General features: G+C 43.1%; 1 protein-coding gene across 1 annotated transcript; it reads left to right on the forward strand.

Moving 5' to 3' along the window:
- The first annotated feature begins 6,347 nt into the window (after nucleotides 1-6,347).
- On the forward strand, nucleotides 6,348-19,588 carry ANKS4B (ankyrin repeat and sterile alpha motif domain containing 4B). The gene is made up of 2 exons (XM_080680200.1): nucleotides 6,348-6,546; nucleotides 16,440-19,588. The coding sequence occupies exons 1-2, from the start codon at nucleotides 6,383-6,385 to the stop codon at nucleotides 17,518-17,520; spliced, it is 1,245 nt and encodes a 414-aa protein (XP_080536326.1). The 5' UTR covers nucleotides 6,348-6,382; the 3' UTR covers nucleotides 17,521-19,588.
- Nucleotides 19,589-20,371: the final 783 nt, after the last annotated feature.

The following is a 20,371-nucleotide window of genomic DNA, read 5'->3' on the forward strand; positions in this document are numbered from 1 at the left end:
TCTCAACAGAAACTATGCAGGCCAGACGGGAGTGGCAAGAAATTTTCAATGTGATGAATAGCAAGAACCTACAACCAAGATTACTCTACCTAGCAAAGCTATCATTCAGAATTGAAGGGCAGACAAAGAGCTTCACAGATAAGAAAAAGCTAAAGGAGTTCATCACCACCAAACCAGTATTATATGAAATGCTGAAAGGTATTCTGAAAGAAGAGGAAGAAGAAAAAAGTAAAGATAAAAATTATGAACAACAAATACATATCTATCAACAAGTGAACCTAAAAATCAAATGAATTAAAAACCTGAGGAACAGAATAATAGAATCAGGGGCATAGAAAGGGAGTGGACTGATAATTCTCAGGGGGAGAGGGGTTTGGGAGGTTCAGGAAGAGACTGGACAAAAATCATACACGTATGGATGAGGACAGTGGCGGGGAGGTAAGGGCAGAAGGTGGGGTGGGAACCGGGTGGAGGGGAGCTATGGGGGGAAAAAGGAGAAATAATTGTAATAATCTGAATAAAGATTTATTAAAAAAAATTAAAAAAAGAAGCAAGAAAAATCTCAAATAAACAATCTAACCTTACCCCTAAAGGAACTAGAAATAAAAAAAAAACCCAAAGTGAGTAGAAAAGAGGAAATAATAAAGACTAGTGAGAAGCCCACTGGCATGATCCAGGAGGTGGAAGTTTGATTTCAGGTCAGGGCATATGCCCAGGTTGCAGGCTCAATCCCCAGTAGGAGGTGTGCAGGAGGCAGCCTATCCGTGATTCTCTTTCATCATTTATGTTTCTATCTCTCTCTCCCTCTCCCTTCCTCTCTGAAATCAATAAAAATATATTTTTTAAAAGACTAGAGAGGAAATAAATGACACAGAGACTAAAAAAAAAAAAAAATTAGTGAAACTAAGAGCTGATTATTTGAAAAGATAAACAAGATTAGCAAACCTTTAACCAAGCTCAAAAAGGAAAAAAAGAGAGATGACTCAAATAAAATCAGAAATGAAAGAGAAGTGATAATGGCATCACAGATACAAAGGATTGTAAGAAAATATTATGAACAACTATGCCAACAAATTAGACAATCTGGATGAAATGGGTAAATTCCAAGAGACACAATCTTCAATAACAGAATGAGGAAGAATCAGATATCCGAATAGACCAATTACTACAATCAAAGCAGTATTCAAAACACTCCCAGCAAACAAAAGTCCTGGACTAGGTGGTTTCACAGAGGAATTTTACCAAACGTTCAAAGAAGAACTAAAATAGATCCTTCTCATAATATTCCAAAAAATTCAAGTTTAGGGAGAACCCCCAAGCTCATTCCAAAAAAAGATAAAGACACTACAAAGAAATATATATATATAGGCCAATATCCCTGGTAAATGTAGATGCAAAAATACTCAACAAAGTATTAGCAAACTGAATCCAGCAATACATTAAAAAGATCATACACCATGATCAAGTGGGATTTATTCCTGGGATGCAAGGTTGATACAATATCTGAAAATCAATTAATGTGACATGCTACATAAACAAAATGAAGGATAAAATCACATGATCATATCAATAGATGAAAAAAAGCATTTGACAAAATTCAGCACCCATATATGATAAAAATTCTCAGCATAACTCAACATTTTAAAGGTCATATATGAAAAACCCACAGCTAACCTCATACTCAATGGGGAAAAACTAAAAATGTTTCCCTTAAGATCAGATATAAGACAGGGATGTCTGCTTTAAACACTCTTATTCAACATGGTACTGGAAGTCCTAGCTACAGCAATCAGACAAGAAGAAACAATAAAAGGCATCCAAATTGGAAAGGAAGAAATAAAACTCTCATTATCTGCAGATAACGTTATACTATATATAGAGACTCCACCAAAAAACTACTAGAATGGATAAATGAATTCAGTAAAGTAGCAGGATAGAAATTAACATTCAAAAATTGGTTGCAATCCTATCTAATAAAAGAGCAATATGCAAATTAACCATCACTCTGCTACACCCACAAGCCACGCCCACAAGCCACGCCCACAAGCCAATCAGGAGTGAATATGCAAATAAACCCAACCAAGATGGCTACGGCCACAGAGAGCAGGAGGGAGGCTTGGGTTTCCCCGGCAATGGAGGAAGCAAGGTTTCCGCCTGCCCTTGCCGGCCTAGGCCTCCACTCAAGGCTACAAAGTTTCAATGATAGAAGATACATAAACCCAAACAGAAATGGCGGCAGCCACGGAGCTGGAAAGAGCAGGAGGCTAGGGTTGCCCCCGGTGATGGAGGAAGCCAAGCTTTCCGCACACACTGGCTGGCCCAGGCCTCCGCTTAAGGCTACAAAGTTTCAATTATAGAAGATACATAAATCCCCCCAAAAATGGCTGCCACCACGGAGCAACCAGAAGGCTTGGCCCTGCTCCAGGCTACAAAATTTCAATTGTAGAATATAAATAAACCCCAGATACCAGGGCCTCCGCTTGGGTTGCCAGGGGGCGTGGCCGGCCTGCAAACCACCACAGGCCCCTCGCCCAGTCCACCCCACACCCCAAGGGAACCCACACCCTGATCTGAGACACCCTTCAGGGCAAACAAAATGGCCCCCACCCGTGTACCAGGCCTTTATCCTATCTAATAAAAGAGTAATATGCAGATTGACCACCACTCCAACACACAAGATGGCTGCCCCATGTGGTCAAAGATCCTGCCCCCATGTGGACGCAAGATGGCCACCACAAGATGGCCAGCAAGGGAGGGCAGTTGGGAGGGACCAAGCCTGCAAGGGAGGGCAGTTGGGGGCGAATAAGCCTGCAGGGGAGGGCAGTTAGGGGTGACCAAGCCGGCAGAGGAGGGAAGTTGGGGGCGACCAGGCCTGCAGGGAAAGGCAGTTGGGAGGGACCTAGGTCTGCAGGGGAGAGCAGTTGGGGAGGACCAGGCCTGCAGGGGAGGGCAGTTAGGGGTGACCAGGCCTGCAGGGGAGGGCAGTTGGGGGGGACCCAGGCCTGCAGGGGAGGGCAGTAGGGGGGGACCAGGCCTGCAGGGGAGGGCAGTTGGGGGGGACCCAGGCCTGCAGGGGAGGGCAGTAGGGGGGGACCAGGCCTGCAGGGGAGGGCAGTTGGGGGGGACCCAGGCCTGCAGGGGAGGGCAGTAGGGGGGGACCAGGCCTGCAGGGGAGGGCAGTTAGGGGTGACCAGGTCTGCAGGGGAGGGCAGTTAGGGGTGACCAGGTCTGCAGGGGAGGGCAGTTAGGGGCAAACAGGCTGGCAAGGGGGCAGTTAGGCATCAATCAGGCTGGCAGGGGAGTGGTTAGGGGGTGATCAGGTTGGCAGGCAGAAGCGGTTAGGGGCAATCAGGAAGGCAGGCAGGTGAGCAGTTGGGAGCCAGCAGTCCTGGATTGTGAGAGGGATGTCCGATCGGGCCTAAACAGGCAGTCAGACATCCCTCGAGGGGTCCCAGATTGAAGAGGGTGCAGGCTGGGCTGAGAGACACCCCCCTCCCCCGTGCATGAATTTCATGCACCGGGCCTCTAGTTTTATATAACAATAATGAACTATCAGAAAGGGAAACTAAGAAAACAACCCCATTTACAATTCTATAAAAAAATACCCAGGAATAAATTTAATCAAGGATGTAAAAGACATGTACTCAGAAAATTATATGGCACTGAAGAAAGAAATAGAAGAAGATTCAAATATACCATGTTCATGGATAGGAAAAATTAATATCATTAATATGTTCATACTACCCAAGGCAATCTATAGAGTCAACGCAATTTCTGTCAAAATACCAATGGTGTAGCCCTAACTGGTTTGGCTCAGTGGATAGAGCATCAGCCTGCGGACTCAAGGGTCCCAGGTTTGATTCCGGTCAAGGGCATGTACTTTGGTTGCAGGCACATCTCCAGTAGGGGGTGTGCAGGAGGCAGCTGATCAATGTTTCTCTCTCATCGATGTTTCTAACTTTCTCTCCCTCTCCCTTCCTCTCTGTAAAAAAATCAGTAAAATATATTAAAAAAAAAAAACAACAACAATGGTGTATTTCACAGAACTAGAAATAGACCAAAAATGTATATGGAACCATAAGAAAACCCTGAATAGCTCAGCAGTATTGAGAAAGAAGAACAAAGTGGAGGTTTCCTGCTACATGTTATCAAACTATACTATAGGGACATAGTAATCAAAACATCATGGTACTGGCATAAAAACAGACATATAGACCAATGGAACAGACTAGAGAGCCCAGAAATAAACCCACACCTATGTGGTCAATTAATATTTGACCATGGAGGCAAGAACATAGAATGGGGTAAAGATGATCTACTCAATAAATGGTGTTGGAAATACTGGATAGATACATGCAAAAAAAATAAATAAATAAAACTAGATCACCTTTTCACACCATATTTAAGAATAGACTAAAAATGAATTAAAAACCTAAATGTAAGACTCAAAACCATAAAAATCCTAAAAGAAAACATAGGCAGTATCACAGACATTTCTTATAGCAATATTTTTTCTCATATATCTCCTTGGGCAAAGGAAACAAATGATAAAATAAATGAATGGGACTACAGCAAACAAAAATGTTTTTGCACAGCAAAGAAAACCAAGAACAAAGTGAAGAGATAGCCTAAATGGGAGAGCATTTTCACGAATGATACATCTGATAAATGGTTAATATGCAAAATTTATAAACAACGCTTACAACTCAACACCAAAAACAAACAAAAAAATAAACAAACAAACAAACAATCCAATTAAGTAATGGACAAGGAACCTGAGCAAATACTTCTCCAAAGAGAACATACAGATGACCACTAGACATACAAAAAGATGCTCAATGTCAAATTAAAACCACAATGAGATTAAAACCATAATGCAAATTAAAATCACCTCACACCTGTCAGAATGGCTATCATGAATAAATCCACAAATGATAAGTGCTGGTGAGGATGTGGAGAAAAGGGAACCCTCATGCGCTGTTGGTGAGAATGCAGACTGTTGCAGCCACTATGGAAAACAGTATGGAGTTTCCTAAAAAAATTAAAAATGGAACTGTCTTATGACCCAGCGATTCCACTTCTGGAGATTTGTCCAAAGAAACTCAAAACAGTTATTGGAAAGAATATATGCACCTTTATGTTCATTGCAGTATTTTTATAATAGCCAAAGTATGGAAGCAACCTAAGTGACTATCAATAGATGAGTGGATAAAAAGTTGTGAGATATGTATTAGATTATTACTTGGCCATAAAACAGAATGAAATCTTACCATTTATGACAGTATGGATGGACCTAGAGGGTATTATGCTCAGTAAAACAAGTTAGTCAGAGAAAGACAAATACCATATGGTTTCAATTATATGTGGAATCTAAAGAACAAAATAAATGAATAAAATTGCAACAGATTCATGGACACAGAGAGTGAACTGGTTGTTGCCAGAAGGGAGGGGCATTGGGAGACTGGGTGAAAGAGGTGAAGGGATTAAGAAGTTCAAATTGATAGTGACAAAATAGTCATGGAGATATAAGTAAAACATAGGGAATATAATCAATAATATTGTGATAACTATGGCACCAATTGGGGTACTAGAAATATTGATGGGAATACTATGTAAAGTACATGATTGTCTAAATACTAATCTGTACAACTGACACCAATACAAAATAAAGTTGGAAGAAAAAAAAGAATATATTTTAAAAATCTAAAAATGTAGGTCAATAGATGTTTTAAAAAACACTGTATATTGTATGATTCCATTTATAGGGAATTCCCATGAAAAGCAAGATTATAGAGACACAAGCAGATGGGTGGTCTCCTGAGCTGCGAGTAGGAATGAGGATTGAGTATAAGTGAGCATGAGGGATATTTTGGGGTGATGGACATGTTCTAAAATTGGATTATGGTGATGATTACACAACTCTGTAAATTTACTAACGATCATTGAATTGTCTACTTAAAATGGATGAGTTTCACAGTATGTAAATTGAACCTCAATAAGACAGCTTTAAAAATAGACCTCTCCAGGGAACTAAACTAGTTCTGAATTTTTTGGCAATTATTTTCAACATTCTAAGCCTTGATAACCAATATTATTTTCAAGACTTGTTCATGGAAAGTGAAAAATTAAATGTGTCCCCAAAACACTCAAGGTGAACACAGCAGTCCTCCGTATTCAACGTCATGGCCATTCCAGAAAGAAAGGGTCCAAGTTCAGTGCCATCCATGTTTCTGGCTGCCGTCCAGGAGGGAGGCTGGAGTGAGCTTTGCCCTGGGTAACACTCTCCTTGTCACTGATTAACCAGCTCTGGAGGAAGGCTGCTCCACCAACATCCTGCTCTGCCTTGAGCTGATACCTGGCCAAGCATTGGTGAGCAGGAAACATGTCCTCTCGCTACCACCAAGCTGCTAGTGACAGCTACCTGGAACTCCTGAAAGAGGCCACCAGGAGAGATCTGAACCTCTCTGATGAGGATGGCATGACGCCCACACTCCTGGCCGCCTACCACGGGAACTTGGAAGCCTTGGAGATAATCTGCAGCAGAGGGTGAGCGAAACCTGAAGTTCCCCGGAAACTGTTTACATAGGATCTGGCAGACCAGCAGCAAGAGCAGGGAATTCAGTGAAAATACTTTACCCTCTTTCTAGACTAAATAATTGTCTTTTTAGAGAAAGGGGAAACATTGCCTAGAGATGCTCTCTTTGCTCAGAGAACTGGCAACGTGGGGCTGGCTCGTCCTCTATGAGTGCATACAGGGGAGAAACCCTGAACTCTAAGGCATGTTACCACCCTCATGGGGAGAATATTTTAATTCTGTGCCTTAAAAAATGTTGTCCATAACATAAATGGTTGCCACTTTAAAAAAGATATCACTGTTTTACTTGGTTTTAAGATGTCAACCCTGACTGGAACCAGTGATGTCATTTTATTTTATTATCTATGCCATTAAAATCCCATAGCCTTCTGTTAACTCTTAACCCTAGGGCAGGTCCATGATTCTTAGATGAAGTTGCTGACTTTACAAGCTGTATAAGGGACCTTAAGTCTGTCTTACCTTCATTACCTCTCTGGCAGTCAGACACATACATGCACACCCCCTCCCGCCTCCTACAGATTCTAGCTCAGGAGCCAGCTAGCTCTTTTCTTCTGCATGTTAACAGAGGGGCCAGGCCATGTTGGCAACTATAACCCAAGAGGGGTAAAAAAAGAAAAAAGTATGAACAAAGGAGCCCAGTGAGTTTATTTCAATTCAACACATGTTTATTTATACACGTCAGGTATGTGTCAGCCATTCTGCTAGCTGCTGGGGATGCCGCAGTCAACAAGAGACACATACTGTCCTCATAGTGATCGGATTTGAGAGAGGAAGACAGAAATTAAGTCATGTATGATATGTGCTACAAAGGGGGTGAGCAAAGGCTTTTCTGGAGCATTTCAGTTGGGATTTGAAGGATGAGAAGGAGTTGGCCAAATGAAGGTGGAAGGAGGAGTGTTTCCACGTGAGAGCATTGTGCATTCTCGGAACTGAAGAAGTTGAGTATGGCTGGTCATGGTTTGAGTGAGAGGGGCCAAGTTGTAAGAGATAAGACCAGATCACAAGAGCCTTGCAAACTCTGATGGGGCACGGGCAGCATTGCCATGGGTCTGCCGGGTAGATTTGTGTTTGCCAGATGTGCTCAGGCAGCTGTGCAGCCATGAGAGAGAGAGCCTGGCCGCTCTTAATGGTCTAGATGAGAGATGAGCAAGGGTAGGGCAGTGCTAATGGGAGATATGGATGGATTTGATGGCAGTTTGTATGTACAATTCATTATGATTGACTGGATGTTGGGGCAGGTGGATAAAGGAGCAGGAGGATCAAGGCCCCAGGTTCTGGCTTCAACATCTTGGGAGTGTCAGCACCCTTTATTGCAGTGGGGGCACTTTAGGAAAAATTAGAAGAAGCAAAGGTGGTGGACAGAGTTCCTGAGTTGAGAACTGATTGAGGAAGTCAGTGGAATGGTGCTTTCCCATCCCTTCTGCTGATGACACCCTGCCCCACCCGCGTCAATCAGCCTTCTCTGGATCTTAACACCCTGCCAGCTTTCCCTTCTCCCAAACGTTCTCCTCTACTCAGTGTTCCACCTCTGCTCGAAACACACGATGGCAACTCCTTCTCAACCGTGGAAGCCCTTGCTCCCTTTGAGGTCCAATTTAAATGGCAACGGCAATGCCTAGGTTCTCTCTCTCTCTCTCTCCCTCCCTCTCTCCCTCCCTCCCCCTCTCCCTCTCCATCTCTGTCTCTCTTCTTTGGTATGCCTAAAACATTATCTCACTCTTATTATTCTTCTGGTCTGTATTTATGACAAATGTAACTTAAGCTGAACCTAGAAAATAAACCATATATATGCACACAAATTATAAAAGAAAAATGTTGTATAATGTCATGCTATTAACAGTTATATGTTATATATATATATATATATATATATATATATATATAGTGTATATATATATGTATCGATATTATATAAATGTGTGTATATTTATACTCACACACAAAATGATATCTAAGTAGACATTTTTGGTAGCATCATTTTTTTTTAACCCTCAGTATATAATGACAATTTTTCTGTGTGACTCTATATTCTTTTATAATTTAACTAGAGGACTGATGCATGAAGATTCATGCAAGAATGGGCCTTCCTTCCCCTGGCTGCAGGCACCGCCTTTGCTCTGGCTGGAGCCGCCTTTCCGCCTTTCCACGCTGCCCAGAGGCCCGGAGCCACTGGGGCAGTGCGGAACGCCTGTGTCATCGCCATGGCAATGACGCAAGCATCCTGCCCCACCCCCGTCTGCTCGGCACCTGCATATGCAAATTAACCCATCATCTTTGTTGGGTTAATTTGCATACCCACTCCTGATTGGCTGGTGGGTGTCACGGTGGTATGGTCAATTTGCATCTTACCCTTTTATTAGTGTAGATTTTCAGGAACTTGTTATTCGAGGTAATAAATATATTTCTTACTAAGTCTCTTCTTTAGATAAATAATCTGTTTCCCATTATTTAAACACTGCTGTGATGAGTACATTTGTACATAAATCTTTGCTCTCATTTTCTTGAGGATAAATTCTTCAAAGTGAGATTTAAATGCTTTTTTGTGTATATTGACAAATCATTCTTTAGAAAGTAAGTACACATTTTTGTCAATATCGTAGGTCCAAAATGATATATCACAGTGGCTTTAATGCTCCTTTCTTTGGTTTCAGTGAAGTTGAAAATTCTTTTTATGTTTAGTGGCCATATTTCTACTTTTGTGAACTGTGTGTTTATAACCTTCTCCCACTTTTTAAACAATTTTTTTCCATTACTTTTCAGAGAGAGTGAAAGGGAGGAAAGGAGAGAGAGAGAGGGAGAGAGAGAGAGAGGGGGGGAGAGAGAGAGAGAGAGAGAGAGAAACATTGATGTGAGAGAGACACATCGAGAGAGTGATGAGAGACACATGGATTGGTTGCCTCCTGCATGCACCCCAACCAGGGCAGGGAGGGAGCCTGCAAGCCCAGCGGCGCCTGTCCCATGTTTTTATTGAGGTCTTCAACATTTCTCATTGATTCATAAAAAATTATTTTTAAAGTTATAATACCAGTCTTTTGTCATTATGCTACAAATATTTTCCCAATTCATAATTCACATTTTTACAACAAATATTTTAAATATAAATGAAAATATATTTTTAGCAGTTTTTACATTTTATTTTGTGAAGTATTTATTTTGAATACTTAATTCATATATTCTTTATTTTGATTTAAGGCTTGAGGTTTTGATCTCACTATACCTTCCCCAAGTAGTTAATCATTTATCCCAACACAATTTGCTATATAGTTCACCCTTTCCCCATTTATTTGATGAGGTAATTTCTCTCAATGCAATCTCAAAATCCAGTCCATTAAGTTGTATTTATTAAACACTGTGGGCAAACAAATTCTTCTGACCCTACTTCTCTTAGTCCTTCCTTCTCAACTGTTGTCTTTTGGTCGGTTCTAGCACATCTTAGATTTTGTTTCCTTTTCCCAGAAGTATTTAAGACTGGTTATGTTGAGTTGGCCTGGTATAGGCTGAAAAAAATGTTTTTTGAGGGTTTTCCTAAGTCGCCTCCCATTTTGACCATAGCCAATCTTCAGGCACCTGTGTAAGACCCAACTGCCAATTAGATTTAAGGGGGCTAAAAAGGGAAACCAATTAAAAATTGAATTTAGAAGTTAATCTGTCACTGAGGTCTATTCCAGTCTGATGATTTCAGTGTTTATCTGTCACTACCCAATTGAGACCTTACCAGGGGTGGGCAAACTTTTTGCCTCGAGGGCCACAATGGGTTCTTAAACTGGACCGGAGGGCCGGAACAAAAGCATGGATGGAGTGTTTGTGTGAACTAATATAAATTCAAAGTAAAGGAGCGGAGGGGAGAGCAAGAGAACCCTCTGCTCTTTCGGCTCCGCAGGCCGGATAGAACAGCCCCCTCGGGCCGTAGCTTGCCCACGGCTGCCTTAGACCATGTGGTGACCATTAATATCTAAACTCTGCCTTTGTTAAAAAACTGTTTTTCTTTCTTTGTTAAATTTAACGATGGCAAGTAATAATTACACTTGTCATTCTATACTGGAAAGATGGTCCCAATTACACAAAATGTTATTTTGTTTTTTAAATGTTCATGAACTTTTTTTAGTTTTGTTTCATTTTCTAAAATGGAAACGTTTCCTTCCTCTCTGATTTTTAAAGGAAAACTACTTATTGTAACATTTCATATTCTATTGGAAAGATACATTTAATAAAGTATCTCACAGTCATCAACATTTAAATATATGTCCTCCCAGACTTTTCCCTGTGAGAACAAGCTCACACATGTATACTTACCCCATGAAGAGGGCAATCATATTATACAAACTTTTCTAAAACCTGCTTCTAATTATTTGGTGATACATCATGGACCACTTGCACTTAAAGAGTCGAGATCCTGCCTATTTTTAATGGCTACATGGTGCTTGTTTTATGATTTCCTCATAATTTAGTTAATCAGTTGCTTGTTCATGATGTTTAGTTTAAATCCAGTCTTTGTTATAAATAATTAAGGACAAACATCCTTGACGTTCATCTTTACACGAGGATCTGGTATTTCCTTAGGATGAATTCCCAGAGGCAGCTTGTTGATTCAAGAGCATGCCCTGTGCTGGAGGCTGTGGCACATGCTGGGCTGGAACGAAGGCCTTTATGTGTCCTCCAGCTTTGTCTGTCCCCACCTCCTGCCCAGCGGGACTGCTACTCTTAATTGCTGCCTGATAGGCGCATACATGGTAGGGTATTGTTTTCATTTGAATTTCCTTGATTATTAGTGAGTCTTAATATTCCTTCTTATGTGGAAAAACGTCTTTGAAAGAATGATATTTTTTCTGAGAAAGAAATTCACACAAAATCAAACCAACTTCCAAAGGGGAAATTGAAATGGAACAGATGTTCATAGTAATTTAATATAAGCAAATTGCCTAATTAGTGACAATAGGAGCAATCCAGCTGTAAAAAGTATCGCCCCAATGTACTGATCTACCAAAATGCAAGGGCAAAATATGGTTATTTAAAAATCTTTTCAATGAGTTTCTCTTTTAGAAAAAAAGGGGAGGTAGGAAAAAAATCAGCATGACTAAATGTATCCCCAGGAAACCATTAATATCAGTATTGGACTCACTGAGGTGGGACCAGTTTGTGAATACCTGGATGGACGTGTATTATGATTCCATTGAGAAATATAAAAGACACCCAGAGTTGAACAACAAAGACTGAGTTTTGAAGACCCCAGGAAACCTGTCACTAGAAAATATTTTGCTCTAAGTTGCACATCCATTCGGAAAGTTGTTTATCAGTAGGATTTCTTCAAGTGGACATACCTGAATGCACTGAGACATGAGTCATTTTACTGACAGCTTCATCTGTAAACTTGGAATTTTGCATTCAAAATATTCTTAACAGAAGACCCATTTTTAAAAATTATTGATTCCAGAGAGGAAGGGAGAGAGATAGAAAGATAGAAACATCAGTGATGAGAGAGAATCATGGATTGGCTGCCTCCTGCATGCCCCCTACCCAGGCATGTGCCCTTGGCCAGAATCGAACCTGGGACCCTTTAGTCTGCAGGCTGACACTCTATCCACTGAGCCAAACGGGCTAGGGCAGAAGACCCATCTTTGCTATCACCTCATGTTTTCTTCATGTTACTCCTCCTATCTTTAAAGGATCATTTAAGATCCCTTGAGATGGAAAATTCCACTACTCTATGGCTTGAAGTGTGTAGATTTAACTCAAACTTCTTTTTCTGTTTGTTAATTTTTTTGTTAATCCTCACCAGAGGGTATTTTTTCCCATTGATTTTTAGAGAGAGTGGAAAGGGGGAGGGGAGACAGAGAGAGAAGAATACTGATGTGAGACACATCAATTGGTTGTCTCCCACACATGCCCCAGCTGGGATTGAGGCTGTAACCGAGGAGGTACGTGTCCTTGACCAGAATTGAACCCACGACCCACCAATCCGCAGACAGAAACTCCAACCCCTGAGCCAAACCGGCTAGGGATAACTCAAGCTTCTTAATACCCTTTAACATCCCACCACAGCTCACTCCTCTCAATAATTTCTTTTATAATTTAGCCAATCCCAAAACTAATTTCAGACAAATTCCTCAGTATGTTTTTGTTGTATTTATAATAATGTCTTCAGCGTTTTACCATCTCTCTTTTTTGTCTTTTAAATGTGGTGTTTGGTTAAAGTAAATAACTGTGCTGCCCAGAGAGGTTTCCTTTGGTCCAAGACAAGTAACTCAGGCTGTGCCCAGAGCCCCTGCCCCTGGGAAGCAGCCACCCAGCTCAACTGTGTCATCTCATACTTCCTTCCCTCCTCTTTGAACAGCTCCATGCACTCTGCTCACGTGTAAGAAAACTCCAGGTTCCCCACCTGTGGTGGTAATGTCACCCCGTGTGCACCTGCTCCTGCGGCTCTCTGCTCAGGAGGCTGCCAGTAGCCAGCTTACAGGCTGGCTCTAGCCCAGAGATAGTTTTATTTGGACTTCACTGTCTTTTCCTTTTAAATTTGAGCCAACATTTAAAAATCAAAACGTTTCTCATGAAATCCTGGATTTCTGGCTTGAACACTGGAAGTTCTGGCAATACTGTGCCTGCTGTTTCCAAGTAGCACTCAGCCACAGCTGAGCACTGGCCGGCATCTTCCTAGAGGGAGCTTGGAAGGACAAAGCTGGCCCTGCTCCCTTCTCACACCACCCGCTCTGCATCTTCAGGTTGAGGTTGAGACTCCTGCCAGGAGATGTAGATGCCACAAAGGACAAAAAGACACAGGCCTTGCCCCGGCCGGGTGGCTCAACTGGTTGGAGCATCATCCCATACACCAAAAGGTCAAGGGTTCAATTCCCAGTCAGAGCACATTTCTAGTGTCAGATTGGAGTTGCTCAAAAAATTAGGTGGATGCAGCGAGCAAGAAGGGGAGTTCATTAGAGGGAATGGGGATGGAGCCACACCTGGGAAGGTTAGGACTCAGCCTCCGCTGTCCTTGGAGTTGAATTTTATGCGCAAAAATCGCAAGGGACAGAGGCTGGGGATGTAAGTGTTCCAGTCTGATTGGATGGAGTTTGTTGTCCTTCAGCCCAATTAGTGTTGGCCGTGAGGCTGTGGGCTGTAGGCGCGTTGTTATCGGTGGCCTGCTGTCTGGCCCTCGGTGCTGCTGCCTCCTGTTGTGCTGGATAGGGTGGCCGCAGGCTGGCTGTTCCACAAAATGAGGCTCGGCCACTTTCTCATTCGGGATCTTCTAGGCCGTCTGAGCCAAGTGTCCTCTGCTGACCTGTCACCCAGCTTGCAGGTTTGATCCCCGTTCAGTTCTCACATCAATGTCTCTCTCTCTCTCTCTCTCTCTCTCTCTCTCTCTCTCTCTCTCTCTCTCTCTCTCTTCCCCCCCCACTACTCTGCTATAAAAAGGAAGAAAATTTTACCTTTTGCAACAGCATAGATGAAAAACATTAATGTAGGTGAAATAAGTCAGTCAAAGACAAATACCATATGATCTCACTTGTATGTGGAATATAATGAACAAGCTGAACTACCAAGCAAAATAGAGATAGACTCATAGACAGAGAGCAGGCAGACAGCCCGGGGTGGGGGGGGTGGGGGGAGGGGGGAGGGGTGCTGGGGGGTAGAAGTATTGAGCAAAAGTGAAAAAAGAGAGAGATAGAGGTGATTGTGGAATGAGAGGAGGGTAGGTGGAAGTGGAAGAGGGCATAGAAGGAATAAATGGTGAAGAAAAATTTTTTAATTTAAAAAGCCAGTAAAATAAATCAATAAAACCATATCCTTGGGTGAGGATTGAAAAAATGGAAGAAACAAAGAGGGACACAGGCTTTGCCCTCTAAGGCAGGGGTCCTCAAACTTTTTAAACAGGGGGCCAGTTCACTGTCCCTCAGACGGTTGGAGGGCCGGACTATAGTTAAAAAAAAAAACTATGAACAAATTCCTATGCGCACTGCGGGCCCGGGACGCGTCGGCTGCTAAGCAGGACAGGCAGCGGCACCTGGCGGGCTGGATAAATGTCCTCAGCGGGCCGCATGTGGCCCGTGGGCCATAGTTTGAGGACCCCTGCTCTAAGGAATATTATCTACTTAGGGAGGCAGGGCATAAACATCTGACAAATTAGTAAGTCTGTACGTGTTGGAGAACCACACAAGCTGCTGCAGGGCTGCAGGAATCTGCCGAATGGTGTGAGGGAAAGCTATGCCCCATTAAGGATTAGGAGTTTTGAGACAAGGGAAATGATAATAGGTGATGTTTATTGAATGTTCACTATGTGCCAAGCACTTCTCTAATGATTTGGATATTAACTTATTCCCATAGGATTCTGTGAGTAGGTAATATTGCCCTCAGGTTGCAGATGAGGAAACTGAGTCCTCGAGCAGCGTGGAGCCCTGTCACTGGGAATGTAGAAAAGCTGAGGTGTGAGCATGGCTGTGAGGTGCTGGGTGGCTCCATCGCCCGCTCTTGGTCTTGTTTCACTCCTCTGTAATATCCTCATCTTCCTGCTCTAAGGGGAAGATTGGGTTGGTTGTTGGGGGTTGGGGGGCAGTGAATGTATAAAAGCTTGTAATTGAAAGGCATGAAGAGTCCAGGGTTTTCATGTGGGAGCTAGGAATCTGACTCATCAAATTGGTAGACTCTGGTTAGGCCACATTAACTAGTACAGCTCTTCTCAGCCCGGCAGTGAGCTGGCAATCTGGGGATCCAGATTCTCATTTAGGAAGTCTGGGCTGGGGCTCTGAGGACCTGTATTAGAATTCTCAGCATGATGTATGGCCAGGGCTATGGGTAACAATAGGTATCACTTTACTTTCCATTTGTGCCTGTTTGTAACTCAAGCCCGGGGGTGGGGTGGGGTAACTGGGTGCAGGACTTCAGTAGGCATGCATCGACTTCACAGATCTTCAATGAGCACCTACCATGGCCGTCTCTGTACCAGGAATGGGTCTCTGGCCTGAATATCATCTACTAGTGCCCCCAATTCCACCTTAAACCACCGCAGAACTCCTCACATGTGTGACACTGTAATTGCATGGAAGCAAGTGGAGGGATCGGTGGACATGTTCCTGTGAATAATGGCTGCTCTGCGTGACCCAGGGGAGGGTGGGAGTGGTGTGCTGGAAACTGCTCTTAGTAGCTCATGAAAGATGACTGCTAAATTTCTGGGAAGTTTGAGAGTAAAACACAAACATTATTAATAAAATTATATAAACCCATAATTTAAAGAATTATATTTAGAAATACTAAAAATGATTTATTTCCTAATTATTTTACTATTATTTCTTCTCTTAAGAAGAAATACATGCCTATTCTATCTATATGATGGGAATAACATATAATGGTGTGCTTCTGCACATCCTCCCAGTTCCATGTCCAGGAACATTGCATAAGTAACTTGAAATTCACTATGGCGGTTGTGTTTACACCACATAAATTGGCATACATCACAAATCAGGGCTTTGATTGTTTTCCTGGGTGAGCCAGTTGTGAAACATTTGCTGGGGAAATTTTAATTAATCTAAGTTATATGTCGCAGCTCTCTTTCCCTCTCATTAGGCATGTGACCCAATTCCGGCCAATGAGACATGAAAATTGCTTTTTGAGGGAATGTTTCAGAAATATTTTCTTGCATAAAATGAATGAGACCCAGGGTAGAAATGGGCTCTTTCTGTTTCTGGCCATGCGATGTCCAGATGTGACATACCTAGACTTTCAGTAGTTATCTTCTAACAATGCCAAGGCAGGATTAACAGGTACTGTTATTTATTTATTTATTTATTTATTTATTTATTTGGACCTTATATTCAGAGAAAACAATGAGCTGTATTTTTGATATTTTCTCTTCTAGAGGGGACCCTGATAGATGCGACATCTGGGGAAATACTCCTCTACATTATGCAGCCTCCAATGGTCATGCCCACTGCGTCTCGTTCCTGATCAACTTTGGTGCCAACATCTTTGCCTTGGACAGTGACTTTCAGTCTCCACTGGATGCTGCTGCCAGCAGAGAGCAGAATGAGTGTGTTGCTCTCCTGGATAAGGCAGCCACTGCCCAGAACATCATGAACCCCAAGAAGGTCACCAGGCTGAAGGAGCAGGCTCAGAAGAATGCCAGGAGGCAGATCAAAGAGTGTGAGAGGCTCCAGCAGAAGCACCAGAACAAGATGGCCCGCACCTACACAAAGGAGGAAGCTGGGACTCTTTCTTCTTCCAAGAGCACTCTCTCTAGGTCTTCCCTTTCAAATGCTTCTGCTTCCAGCACATTTGGGTCACTGTCTAAGGGCATTAAAGGCACCTTCAAGATACAGTTCAAGAAGAATAAAGATACAGCGGAGCAGGGAGGGAAGGGGTGCCGAAATGGGCAGAGGAATGTGATGGAAGTGTTCAGTGAGGAGGAAGAAGACACATTCTCAGTGGAGTCCAGAGAGAAGCTCTCAGCAGAGGACAGCTGTGCGCAACACGAATCCATTCTCATCCGTCCAGGTCTAGGGAATATTGTTTTTAAAAGGAACAGAATATTGAGTCCTGAAGACATGTCAGACGACAAGAGAGAGTTGGGGTTTAAAGTGTCCAGTGAATTGTTTCAGCGACAAGGAGCAGCACAGCCTGAGGAAGCAGAGGCTGATGAAGAGGGAGATGAAAACAGCTTGGAAGATGCCTTGCCTTGGGATGAGGATGTGGTGGAGTGGGAGGAAGACATGGTGGATGCTACGCCCCTTGAAGTGTTCTTGCAGTCCCACCACCTGGAACAATTCCTTCCGTTTTTCATGAGAGAGCAGATTGATCTAGAAGCTCTGTTGCTTTGTTCCGACGAGGACCTTCAGAGCATACAAATGCAGCTGGGTCCCAGGAAAAAAGTTCTGAATGCTATAAACAGAAGGAAGCAAGTGCTCCAGCAGCCTGGCCCACTGGTCGACACCAGCCTGTGATGGTGTGCTGGGCCAGCAGGGGGAGCCCGCAGCGAGGCAAGGCAGTGCCCACTGGGTGCACCCCAGGCAGTACTTGCTCTCTACTGAGTGCCACAGCTGGGGATGGTGCTGGGGTTTTGGAGATGCCCACCTAAAAGTTTGAGGGCCAAACCACTCTGAAAAAGTCTCTATACCTATACAAATAAACCACCAGTGAGAAACTCAAGGAAGCCTGGGAATAAAAAATGACGTTTCTCTTCAGTTTTATTTTTAATATTTATGAATATGGAAAGGGTTAAATGGATGGCAGAGAAAAAGACTTTACTTTTCCAACTCTAGATTTAAGATTACAACTCTCATCACACTTCTTTTTACTTTCTGATTCTCGTGGCCTGGGGATTCTAACTCCAGTTCTGTCCTTAGCTCTAGACTTTGTTTACTGGTGGAGATCAAAGTTCCTTCATTGGTGTGAGATTTGACACCCAACTGAAATGTGTCTAAACGTTTAACACAGTGGTTCCCAACATGGGGTACACGCCCCACAGGGGGCAATTTGATTTTTAAGCGGGGCAATTCAAGAATGAGTTATTAACAGTGAATTTTTTGCACTTCTTATGGTTCTAGGGGCCTCATATACAGTATATAAATATATAGTGACATATTTATGCATTTCAGTTCTTATTAGATGTTTTGAAACTGTATTTGCTATTTTTTTCATATCACATCATATTATTTTTTTTAACAATTTCTTAGTGATTTCTTCCTCAGCACTCTAACTGTCCTTTTGCTCTTTTATTTTTCTCTTTCATGGATGCCATGTTCTTTGGAAGCTTATTTAGATCAAGTTAATGGCCTTTTAGGCTTCCTCCACGTGAATAGTTCACTTTTTGAATAAGAATAAGAATTCTATGTCACAGGGGGGAGGGGCATCAGGATTTTAGAGATGCCCCTCTAATAGGTGGGGTATGGCCAAAAACAGGTTGGAAACCACTGGTCTAACAGATGTCTACATGCTTGCAAGTAAAGAAAGTGGATCTACAATACTTCTGAGTACCCAGACAGGGTGTCAGGTAGGGAGAGTGAAGAGAGAACTAGAATATAGGGTACCTGCTATGGACTGAACTGTGTTTCCCCCAAATTCATATACTGATGCCCTACCCCCCAATGTGACTGGATTTGAAGATAGGACCTTTTATCAAAGAGGTGATTAAAGTTAAATGGGGTCATAGGATGGGGCCCTAGTCCCATATGACTGGTGCCCCTAAAGGGAGAAGAGAGAGACACCAGGGGTGCACACGCACAGGGAAGAGGCCCCGTGAGGGCACAGCAAGAGGATGGCCATCTGCGACCCAGAGCGAGAGGCCTCAGGAGGAACCAGGCCTGCTGACACCTGGGTCTTGGACTCCCAGCCTTCGGAGCTGTAGGAAACTCAAGTTCTGTGTCTAAGCCACCCCGTTTGTGGTATTTTGTTATGACAGGCTGAGCAAGAGGGTGGGAAGAGGGGAAAGAAACGTACAGGGGACAAAGGCTGGCTTATTTGATGGTTTTTCTAAGAGTGCTTACCCTCTGAAACTTAAAAGGAAAAAATATCTAGGTTCTTTGTAAGGAAAATTTGATTATAAATGTAAACTTTACATTTTCTTGCTCACTACGTGCCTCTTTCATTTCCTGTTGTCCATCCCCGTTGGTGCATGTCTGAGTCCATGCAGCTTCTGTAATGTAAGTGGACAACATTGCTCGGACATTTTTTGAGTGGCAAGCTCAAATTCAAACCAAAACCTTACTGAATAGTTAAGCGTCACCGAATTTTTATAGCCGGACTTACATCAGATGACATTTACCATCAATTACGTTTATAAAGTAGAAACAGCGATTTCTTCAGCATGCTTCCTGGCTCATACACTAATTTGGTCTGGGTATTTCGGGAGGCACCACTGAGGACGAAAGCATAGGGAGGGGTCTGATGGACAGTTGAATGGATTCAGAGAGGTGTCAGTCTTCAAATAGATAACAATGTACGAAGGGATGATTATGTTTACAAATACTGCATTTTGTTGGTCTGGAATAAACTGAAGTTTTATTTGCTTTCCATAACGTGCACAAAAGCAGTGGTTGCCTGGAAGGCACTTGCGTTCGAGCCTGCCTCTGTTAGGACTTGTATTGCAAGTGCTGGACCCTCTCTCTAGGTGTCGCCAGGTCTGCCTGAGACTTGTTGCTGGGCTGTAGCAGAGGCCACTTGGAAGTGCTGCTGTTAACAGACAGGGTGCTTTCCAGTGGTGCATTGTGCACACTCCTCAGAGGTAAACATAATGAAGCCTGCTGACGTCTAGCAAGTGGGAGGCGGCATGAGCTGGGAACCCCCTCGCCACTCTCAGGATGAAGGCAGAGCGTGGAACGCCCCGGTGCTTGAGAATAGGTAAAGGCAGGCGGTGGAAATGCTGCTGGAACTCAGGCTGTACGATTTCGTTCTGCTTCATCGAGGTGAACCTTTCTAGTTGGGATTGTCTGTGCTGCCCTGCTGGAGGGAAGGGTAGCAATTGGTTCAGCAAATATGGGGGGAGTGGGCGTGTGTTTGCCCAGAACTGAACACTCTCACCGTGATTATCCCTCAGCCTTCGTGTGGATTCTGGGATGAGATAGGAGGGTATGGCTCTGAAGGACACATAGATTTAAATAAAAATCTCATCCAAGTGCTGGGTTAGAAAGGGGGCAGTGTGGCATCACAGTGAATAACTGAACCTCTGTGAGGAGCGCCATTAGAAGTGTGTGTTTTGAACAGTTGCATTTTACTTTAATTACAGTGGCCCAGCTGGTAGAGTCCATGGGCTTATCGACCATTCCCTGAACTAAAGGGTAAATGCTATGTCTGTGA

Source organism: Plecotus auritus (genome assembly GCF_963455305.1).
Source record: "Plecotus auritus genome assembly, chromosome: 7".
NCBI classification, from domain to species: domain Eukaryota; kingdom Metazoa; phylum Chordata; class Mammalia; order Chiroptera; family Vespertilionidae; genus Plecotus; species Plecotus auritus.

Coding starts and splice junctions, on each gene's coding strand:
- ANKS4B (XM_080680200.1), top strand. CDS start 6,383: ATGTCCTCTCGCTACCACCAAGCTGCTAGTGACAGCTACCTGGAACTC. Junction 6,547..16,439: donor GAGATAATCTGCAGCAGAGG/GTGAGCGAAACC, acceptor TTTCTCTTCTAG/AGGGGACCCTGATAGATGCG.